Source organism: Cotesia typhae, unplaced genomic scaffold (genome assembly GCF_013202065.1).
Source record: "Cotesia typhae breed Kobodo isofemale line unplaced genomic scaffold, CoteBio_Ctyphae contig_27, whole genome shotgun sequence".
Taxonomy (NCBI): domain Eukaryota; kingdom Metazoa; phylum Arthropoda; class Insecta; order Hymenoptera; family Braconidae; genus Cotesia; species Cotesia typhae.
Genome location: NW_027423733.1, coordinates 1072311 through 1082270, shown reverse-complemented (window position 1 = coordinate 1082270; position 9960 = coordinate 1072311). Strand labels below are relative to the sequence as shown.

At 30.1% G+C, this 9960-nt stretch overlaps 4 protein-coding genes across 4 annotated transcripts; 2 read left to right on the top strand and 2 right to left on the bottom strand.

Annotated features, from left to right (window-relative positions):
• Positions 1-454: 454 nt before the first annotated feature.
• Positions 455-2111, bottom strand: LOC141525846 (uncharacterized). Its single transcript, XM_074240516.1, has 3 exons — positions 1947-2111; positions 1693-1817; positions 455-1581 (listed from the first exon to the last, which is right to left on the bottom strand). Exons 1-3 carry the CDS (start codon positions 2098-2100, stop codon positions 1285-1287), a joined length of 576 nt encoding a protein of 191 aa, XP_074096617.1. The 5' UTR covers positions 2101-2111; the 3' UTR covers positions 455-1284.
• A 312-nt stretch (positions 2112-2423) lies between these two features.
• LOC141525672 (uncharacterized) lies at positions 2424-3436 on the top strand. The gene is made up of 2 exons (XM_074240232.1): positions 2424-2675; positions 2750-3436. Exons 1-2 carry the CDS (start codon positions 2631-2633, stop codon positions 3434-3436), a joined length of 732 nt encoding a protein of 243 aa, XP_074096333.1. The 5' UTR covers positions 2424-2630.
• An 89-nt stretch (positions 3437-3525) lies between these two features.
• Positions 3526-3912, top strand: LOC141525671 (uncharacterized). Its single transcript, XM_074240231.1, has one exon. It carries the CDS (start codon positions 3526-3528, stop codon positions 3910-3912), a length of 387 nt encoding a protein of 128 aa, XP_074096332.1.
• An 86-nt stretch (positions 3913-3998) lies between these two features.
• On the bottom strand, positions 3999-7571 carry LOC141525670 (uncharacterized). The gene is made up of 7 exons (XM_074240230.1): positions 7488-7571; positions 5344-5455; positions 5157-5258; positions 5028-5073; positions 4757-4962; positions 4594-4676; positions 3999-4522 (listed from the first exon to the last, which is right to left on the bottom strand). The coding sequence occupies exons 1-7, from the start codon at positions 7569-7571 to the stop codon at positions 4379-4381; spliced, it is 777 nt and encodes a 258-aa protein (XP_074096331.1). The 3' UTR covers positions 3999-4378.
• Between the last annotated feature and the right edge of the window lie 2389 nt (positions 7572-9960).

Here is a 9960-nt window from a genome sequence, read left to right as displayed (position 1 = left end):
TCGTAAAATAAATTTCCATGGTTTTTGTAATATTGATGATTGTTACTATTTCTTTTATTTTCGATTTCGAACTTTCTAACTACAGTTTGTGTTAGAGTAACATTGACGAGCCCTAGTGAGCATCGACACAAGCTCATAACTTTTTTTTTTAACTGTAGTCTCCCATCTAGTAGAGAGTTACCATACATTCTCGAATTATTTAGTCTGTGGCATGTCACTTTCTCCATAAGAAAAAAGTCAAAATCTAAAAATCTGGGTCGCTATAGTTTGTACTAGAGAATTTAATTAATTTTAAATAGAATTTATTATTTTCAATGACCATTATCAATTAATATTGATAATATAACATATAATGTATAATTATAAATTAATATTGAAGAAAAAAAAGTTCTGTAGAATTAATAAAATTTTACAACCTAAAAATATCGTTCTGCTTACGGTAAACACATTCGGTAGTCTGGCGCTCCGTTTACAACGGAATTTTTGAACGGAACTTGGTGCCAGATTCTACCGAATCTGTAGATATATTTTCTATGAGACTTGAAAATTTATTGTCCTTTTTTATGAGTTTTTATAAGGTTAGAATCTTTGGCAACTTGACTAGCGATTTTATCAGTTTTTATAAGTAATAATTTTTATTTTAAAACTTATAAAATAAAATAAAAATTACGGTCAAAAATTTAATGAGAATTTATGAGTATTTTACTATCGGATCTTTTATTGGAATATATGAGTATTTAACGGTCGTATCTGTGAAGGTTTTTACAAGGAAATGATCCCCTAATTTAATTAAAATCAATATTAAACCATTTATTATTTATAAGATTCTATGAGATTTTAGTAAATCACCAGTTTTATAAGAAATTATTTTGCAATGACATTTAGATGTATAGCGCAATTTCTCAAGTTAACTTATTAGGTAGGTAAAAATATTTCTTACAAGAATGTATTAGATTCTGTTATATCATCAATTCTATTAGATTATTAAAGAATCTAATTGTCGTATCTGTGCAAGGGTTTTGATAAAAAAAATTTCTTGGTGAATTTACGATTTTTTGAGACATTTATTAAAGAACTAAATTTCACGATCTCTATTATTGTACGGACATGCATAAAATTTCACTTAGAACTTATTGAAATAATGAATTAAATGTTTATTAATATTAAATTAACTTATTTTTCCTTACTCTGATTAAAGAACCGAATTAAACCGAATTAAACAACAATGGAAACAGAATTGGAAAACTAATTCTGTTTAAAATTATCAAAAATTTTAAATTTTCTTTAAATTTTTCCAATTTTCACATTAAATATTATCTTCTCAGTCTTCTCAGTCGCAGAGTGTTCTGATTCGTTTCCGGTAGCGTCTATGATATTTCGATCACTTTCTCCATCACTTTCCGCAAACTCCGGCTTCTCAACATCTTCGATGTCAGATTTTTCTTGATCTTGCTTTTCTCTCAAATCATCAGCTTCTTCATCGCTCGTTTTATCGCTTGATTGTGAAACTTCTATACCATCATCCTCCAGTTCTTCTTCAAGTTGTTCGTCATCAATCTCTTCGTCTTTTTTTAGAGATTTCTAATAAAAGAAAAATCATTTTTATAATTTAGTAAACTGATATTTCATTATTCGTGAAAAGAAATAACCATTTTAAGTATACAAACTTCTTCGAAACATATTTATACTTACTTTTGATACCGGAGGTATTCTCATATCGCTTATCTTGCTACTTATGTAGTCTTTAGTTTTTTTTAATTCTACTTGAACTTCTTCAGGAGTTTTATTCAGTGGCTCCAGATAGTAATGGTAAATACCTTAAAAAATACAGTAACATTTATAAATTACATTAAAAAAAAAAATATCTTTACTTGAAAACCAATTACTACGACTAAAAAATATTCGTTAAATATAAGTCAAATAAAATGTCAAAGTAGTTAGCATACTTTTTACTGCCAACAACTGGGTCGGATCTAAAGGTGGTTTTTGCGTCTCTTTCTTGTACCGATTTGATTTACCCCCACCTACACTGGAATCTAATAATTCCTGAGGGGAAAAAATCGGAATCAACATTTTCTTCACAAATTGCCCAGTCAGCATCCAAATCAGAAAGACTTCTGGAAGAAGTCTTTTCAAAGACGTCCATAAGAAGTCTAAATATGATGTCTTAACGAATTCATCAATCAGAACTCTTAATCAAGAAGTCGACAGGAAATCTTTTGACAAACTTTGTAAGACTTCTAAAATATGAGCTCTTCAAGTAGTTTACTTACTGAACTCATAAGACATCAATAATCTGAGCTTTTTAAGAGGTCTTTTTTCTGACTTCGTAAGATGTCATGAATATGAACTCTTTCAGAGGTCTTTTTGCTGAGGTAGGATTGAATTGTATTGGCGCATACACACAACGATAGAAATTTTATTTTTATTTTTTATCTCTGTTTTAATATAACCTATAAGTGTATGGTACGTTTTCTGTTTACATTCAGCGTCGAATTGCAAAACTTTAATTTAGTGAAATCAATTAATTATTTATAACCAGTGATTTCGTAATTTGTAAATTAAAAGTTCTAAAAATAATGTAAGTGCATATTCTTAGCTAATTAATATTTGACTGTGTATGATATTTCATGTTTTTATCAGTGATAAATTTGAGAAATCATTCGATTTTAAAGGTAACGTATACATTTATCCAAAAAATAAATATAAATTATGATTTTTTTTTAATTTAAAATATTTTTTTCTCAAGATGTCTGAAAGAAAAAGATTCAGTGAACTGTCTAAGAGTCAGAAAAATCGAAGATTGAAAAAACGCTGTGAGCAGGCAATTTTGGAGACTGCACGTGCAAAAGCATCGGTTGATACTTCGTTTGATAATGATCCAGTTATTAATAACAGTGTAATGAACAACGACAATAATTATGACAGTGATGATTTCAGTTTACAGTCGATTCATTTAGATAATACCGTAACCGATATCTCTTTAAAGACTTACACAGAGAATAATGATAATTATCATTGTACAACAACAAAAACAACATCAACAGTAACAGCAACAACTACTACAACTTCTATCACTTATAATAATAATAATAATAATTGTGATATCGAAGTACCAATTCCTTTAACCAAACAATTAGCTCAATGGAAATGCGAATTTAACATTACTCAAGCTGGATCAAGTGCTTTACTAAAAATTATTAGAAATGTGGAGTCAATAGAAGAGTTAAAAAGTCTTCCAAATGACAGTCGTACCTTAATTGATACTCCTACAGATACTACTATTCGTGAGGTTGCACCAGGAGAATATTTCCACTATGGACTGAAAGAAGGATTAATTGATCAATTAAAAATTGTCGATATAAAACAGATTACAGATATTATCCAGATTAGTATACACATTGATGGTTTGCCAATATCGAAGAGTTCAAAATGACAACTGTATCCTATACTGGGAGAAATTTTTCCAAAAGTCTCTGTACCATTCATTCGTTATTGGTATATACCATGGACTGAACAAACCAAATGACTAATGAATTTCTTCAAGATTTCATTAATGAGTACAAAAATCTGAGAGAGGAAGGTTTCGAGTATGATAGTCATAAATTTAAAGTAATTATAAGGGCTGTCATTTGTGATTCACCAGCGAGAGCTTTTGTAACCTACACAAAAGGTCATGGTGGTTTTTATGGTTGCGGTAAGTGCATTCAAGAAGGAGAATATAGTGACCATCGAATGTTATTTCTTGATATGGATGCACCATTACGCACTGACTCGAATTTTATAAATCGTTTAAATGAAGATCATCATTTAGGAAAATCAGATTTTGAAGATATTGGTGTTGGTATGGTGTCTCAATTTCCAGTGGATTACATGCATCTTGTTTATCAAGGAGTATCAAAAAAATACTGACTTCGTGGACGAAAGGATGGCGACTAAATGATAAAAATTACTTAAATTAAGTCACAAAATGACTGAAAATCAATATTATTATTATAATTATTATGAGTATTACATAACAACAATAATAATTTAACAATTAATATTAATAAATTTATAGCATGAATAAATAATATTTATTAATTTATAATAATAATATTCTGCAAATTTTCTGTATGAAATCAGAAAGAGCTCTCAATTCTGACTACTATAAGTACTCTTTTATTTGAAGTCATAAAGAGCTCTTAATTCGGATTTCTGCAAGACATCTTATTTTTGAACTCAAAAAGACTTCCTAATTCTAACTTCTGTAAGCACTCTTTTTTTTTGAACTCAGAAAAAAGATCTCTTTGAGAATATTTGTGGAAGTCTTATATTACTCTTAAAGTGGCGCATTCGACGTCCTCAAGACGTCTTAGAGACACCATTCCGTTAAAAATTACGACGTCCAAATCTTAAATAGGAGTTCATCAAGAACCTCTAAAGACATCATATTGTTTACTGGGTGAGATCCTGTCTTGGCTTTTAATTTTGCTGCGTCATAAGTAGCCTTAGGAATATATATTCCTTCACCAATGTGAATCTATCCAAACAACAAAAAGTTAATCAACTTTACTTACAATTTTTTAACGTAGGTACCTAAATAAAACTTACTGTCATCAGATTTTCTGTGAAAACCAACGCTAGGAAAACCGGTTTTCTCTTGAGCGCTTTGGAGCATTTATCTGACGGAATTTCTGGATATCAAAAACATTTATAGATAAGTTATCCAATGAATATTGTAATGAGTCAAAAAAAAAAAAAAAAATAATGTTACCCCGAAATTCATTCCAGTTGTCTGTTATCGATTGAAGCATTTTCTTATTCTGCTCCGAAGTTGCTATTAGCTTAGACATCTGCTCCAGTATATTTTTCTCAAATACTTCTCTTTTCTTTAACTCATTTTTTATGAATTGAATCTCATGTGCTAATTTACCTACATGACTTGTTGAAGCTACTTTCTTAGCATTATCCGTTTTCAGACTACAATAAAAAAAAATTATATTTTACAAAATTTGCTCATACGATAAACTTGATAATCAACTTACTTATCTTCTTTCCGTTTTTCATGTTTCAATTTTTCGATAGACAATACTGAAAATTCATACCATGATAATAATTTTTATAGAATATTGACTGACATATACATGTTTACAAGATAACAAGTTTAAATATACCTTTATTGGACATCACTGACGTTTGATGGCATTTTCCGGCTCCTAATTGTGTATTCAAATGTCCCAAGTCAATGTCAGGAATTAAAACCGTGTCAGCTAATCCTGAAAATAGTTTATTTTTTTATCTAATGAATTTTTGGATTGAAAAAAAAATTTAATACATGGAAGTTTTAAAAATAAACAGTACCTAGAGGAACATCATCTAGCTTGAGTGGTAATTTGTCAATCTGAGATGCATCTATTTTTGCAAATGGTGTTTTAGTAATTCTGGGTTTTTTGACTGGTACTACAAGAGTTACCTGCATAAATAATTACAAAATTTCATAAGTACATATTTTACAAAGTTGGAGATATATATCATTTTAAACGATAATGATTTTTAAATCAGTTTCAACTATGAATTTTAATTATTTAAAAAAAATCAATATAAAACTTACAGGTTTTGAGACTGTTTCTTCTTTCCTCTTTAATAGTTTTTTCGGTTTACTCTATAAGGAAGTTATGATTATTATTACATATATTGCGAATTATTTTAAACAGATTATTTATGAAATGTTAATAACAGAATAGAACTCACTTTATGTTCCTTTTTTATGTTCTTCAACATATCCTTAGATTTCTAAAAAATTATTTTTATGAAATTTCTTTCAAGTAGTTTTGTATTTTTTTTAAAAAAAATTGAAGAGAATTGAAAGCAATATAATCACATCGCGCAAACTTTGAAGACAACATTCGAATAATAAAAGAAATTGAAGATAGGATTTTGTACTTACAGTTTAAATTTTTACCAAAAAATGGAACTAATATTTATTCATATTTACCTTTTTTGATGATGTATTATTTTTAACAACAACGTTCCCAATTTTTGCCTCTTTAGATTTAGCACATTCTTCATTGTTTTTCATCTTGGAAAAAGTTTCTGCTTGAAAACGTTCCTAAACCATCGTGAATAGAAAAAATAAGTTAAGCTATCGATAAATCTATAAATTTTTCATATGTCGAGGGAATTTTAATAATATTAAAGAGAATTTTTTATTAATTCGTTTATATTTTTTATTGAGATATTAATAACAGATAAATACAGTTTTGTGTTTTAAATATATATTCATTTTTTGTTAATGATCAATCCAGATCCAGAGTATAATAAATACATCAACCTGAATAGTGACTCTCATGCTCAAACGGTTTTAGCTAATTTAAATTAACATTATAAGGAAAAAAGCAAATATATCGTTTCATGTCAATCTGGATACGCATTAATTTTTCTTTAAAATTTTTAATATTTGTTATAACAATAGCATCACCATACTTATTAACTACACAATGAATATGATCCATCTGAACTTGACCAACAGAATATGGTTCAGTTGATACAGAACATCCATAAATATAACATGTTTCATTAATTACGACAAAATGATGAACATGAATAATTTCATTCGCAATAGACAGCAAATAAGTATCATCGGTTTTTGTGGCACGAGTATAGTCAGAACTATGAATTATAGACTTTTTATAAATACATTTCTTAAAAAATTGCATGGCATTACAATTACCAGCGAAATAACTTCTAAACTCAATTTCAATATCTTTTTTAACATTAGTTTTCGTTGTAACAATAACTCCATTTGGGAGTCTCACACAATTTTTAAGCTGTTCATGTTCCCTAGTAGCAATGAATTGAGCAAGATTCTTCAGCAAGATACTTGGAGAAGCACTTTGTAAAGAATTAGACAATTCTTGACCAAGACACTTGATCAAGATTCTTTATCCAGACTAGCGGCAGACTTGGGCCAGTCTGTGACCAGAATTTGACCAGATTCTTGGCCCAGAGTCCTGACATAGACTTGCGCGAGAAACGCAAAAAACGACGAGCACGCACCTATTTCCCTCCTTTCTACTTGAGTGTGAAAAGTATAGTATTGCAGTGGTTCTCACTTATAGTCTAGTCAACAAGTTTAAAATTGTTATTTTTTTACAATTACGCATTGAGTTTGTAGTAATGCTTAGAAAAATTTATTTCTAGAATTTTCCAGCACTTAAAAAATTTCGGAAATTTTTTAATAGATTGAGATGAATAAAAATACATTTGGTTTTAGCCTAGTATTTACAAAATCATTTTTTTTTTTAACAGATCTCATCAGCTTTTGTGAAAAATTAATTCAGCTGGTTACGATATGTAAGAAGTTGAATTATTATCAGAAATAGTAAAATATTTATTTAAATAATAATTAAACTAATTATTAAATAATTAAAAGAAAAATAACTTATTATAAGATATGGTACCAGATGAACTATAGAAATATTTGTATAAATTAAATTAAATATTACTTTGCTCAGCCACATGAGTTCATTGGTGTGAACATTAGCGTCATCGCATAGGGTAAAAGACCCCAATAGAGGCGATGACCCCATTATTGACACTTTCTTTGATTTTGGTACTTATTCAATTAATGAAATAATTAATTTCAATAATGAATATATTATTTATAATCTTTAAGACCTTTAGATCAAAAAAATTTTTAATTTTTATTCCAAGTAGAACATTTTTTCATTCAAAGAAAAGGTGCCACTAATAGGGTCTTTTGCCTCATGCAAATGTTGCATATGCAAAAAAATTATTCAATAATGAAAAAAAGAATAAGCATGTATATTTAGTACCATTTTATTATTTATTTATTTATTTATTCAGATTTAAATGCCAAGGCAAAAGCCAAATGGCAAAAAATATAAAAATACAATGATACAAGTACTATGTAAGACTATAAACACCGTCATTTACAAAATAAGAGAAGATGTAATATTAAATTATAAATATTAGTGTAACTAGAAATATTAATGAGTTTAAACAATAGATTTTGTGTAGATTAGTTATCTTATACACTAGTCACAAAAATTAAGGGATATAAAAAAAATTCCAAATTTTTTGGTGATTTTCAGCGAGCTGTAACTCCGAGGAAAATGATCGCACAGAAAAAAAAAAAGCAAATTGTAGCTCCAAGTGTCTAGTTTTTAGATATGACCATGAAAATTTTTTGTCATCGTCAGGTCTGGAGAAATCCTAAGAAAACTACTGAAAAAAAATTTTTCGAAATTTTTTTTCGTCTTAAAAAAGGTCTACGGGCTTCAAAAAAATTTTTTCGATTGTTTCGTTTAGAAGCTCTTTTAATAAATTTAATACCCTTTAATTTGACGTAATCAAAAAGCCTGTACGATAATTTGCCGCGGAGTTATCGTCAATCAAAGCAAAAAAGTTTTTTTGACTTTGGAAATCAATAACTCTGGAAATAATGATCGTATAGGAAATCGAAGGAGGGTTTTGAAAACTACACAATATTCTCTATAAGAAAACGTAAACCGCTTTTGAAGAAAAAATTTTTTTGAATTGAAAACTCGGACTGAAAAAAGACAAAAATTCGCATAATTAAGGATATTTGGATAACTTGGTATAACTTTGGATAAAATGGATGAACGAAGGATATCGTTGGTAATTTTTAACTTCAAAGTGTCCCCTAAAATCCCTAAGAAATTCAAAGCGCTGCGATTTTTTGTTCATAGTGCCCAGAAGCTTCAAATTCTGTGTTTTCGCAAAAATCACCATTATGAGCAATTTTGTGATTTTTATTCATTTTTCCATTGAAAAAAATTTTTTTTTCAAAATTCTTTATTTTTCGATCAAAGAGATTGATTTTTCAAGAAATTTGAAAAAAAAAAAAAAAAAAATTTTCAATTTTTTCGAAAATTTTTTCGAAATTTTTTTATCAAAAATTTTTTTTTTTTTATCGTCTTCAGAATGCTTCACTATTATCAAAAAAATTAACTCAATTTTTTCTGTCCGCTACAACTGCCTTAGTTTTAAATCTCATTTTAAAAATTCAATAAAAACAAATTGATATACCCCCGCGGAGTTCGGCTTTTCCTCACACAAAACTTGAATTTTACGTTTTCTTTTTAGCCTAAATTCCTTACGTGAATTTTATGTAAGCTTTTCTTTGATAAGCACCTTTTGATATGCCTCGTCGACATTTAGCTGCCACAGATGTGGCTCGCATTGTTACCCTCCTTCAAGAGGGCTACAGTCAGGTGGAAGTAGCAGCTTCTATGGGAGTGAGCCAGTCCGTTATCAGTCGGGCCTATGCCCGATTTAACGCGACTCAAAGTTACGATCGTCGTCCGGGTTAAGGTAGACTACGAATCACTACCGAGCGTGATGATCGAGCTATCATTCGAGAAGCTCGTCGAAACCCTACTGCGCATGCCCACACGATCGCTCATCAATTTCGCAATCGTCGACAACGTCCTCCCCAACAACACATATCGGCATCGACGGTTCGAAATCGCTTTCGAGAGCAAGGACTACGCGCTAGACGCGCAAATCGCGTGCCTATGCTCACTCCACGACATCACCCCGTTGGTCATCGTTCGTGGGACGTTGACTGCCGATAGGTAGTCATGCACAATCTTCATCAGTTGACTCAAGCGTTGTTACGTTGTTGGCAAGGAATTTCGCAACGTGATATTCGACGATGCATCAACATGCAAGAGCGTTTACGAGCTGTGATTCAGAACAGAGGTGGCAATACACGGTACTGAGCAGTTACTGCCGTGCGTACAGAGGTCATTCGGCAGCTGCAAACAGACAAACACGCAGACAAAGACACACACACACACACACACACACACACACACACACACACACACACACACACACACACACACACACACACACACACACACACACACACACACACACACACACACACACACACACACACACACACACACACACACACGTGTGTGTGAG

Bases quoted from the DNA above. Each gene is read 5' to 3' on its own strand.
- LOC141525846 (XM_074240516.1), bottom strand. From the start codon at position 2,100: ATGCTGACTGGGCAATTTGTGAAGAAAATGTTGATTCCGATTTTTTCC. The intron at 1,818-1,946 runs GTATGCTAACTA...GTATTTTTTAAG, and splicing joins CCAGTTGTTGGCAGTAAAAA to GTATTTACCATTACTATCTG. The intron at 1,582-1,692 runs GTAAGTATAAAT...TTCTTTTATTAG, and splicing joins GAATACCTCCGGTATCAAAA to AAATCTCTAAAAAAAGACGA.
- LOC141525672 (XM_074240232.1), top strand. From the start codon at position 2,631: ATGTTTTTATCAGTGATAAATTTGAGAAATCATTCGATTTTAAAG. The intron at 2,676-2,749 runs GTAACGTATACA...TTTTTTCTCAAG, and splicing joins GAAATCATTCGATTTTAAAG to ATGTCTGAAAGAAAAAGATT.
- LOC141525671 (XM_074240231.1), top strand. From the start codon at position 3,526: ATGACTAATGAATTTCTTCAAGATTTCATTAATGAGTACAAAAATCTG.
- LOC141525670 (XM_074240230.1), bottom strand. From the start codon at position 7,571: ATGGGGTCATCGCCTCTATTGGGGTCTTTTACCCTATGCGATGACGCT. The intron at 5,456-7,487 runs GTAATATTTAAT...TTATTTATGCAG, and splicing joins AACTCATGTGGCTGAGCAAA to GTAACTCTTGTAGTACCAGT. The intron at 5,074-5,156 runs GTATATTTAAAC...ATGAATTTTCAG, and splicing joins GTCAGTGATGTCCAATAAAG to TATTGTCTATCGAAAAATTG.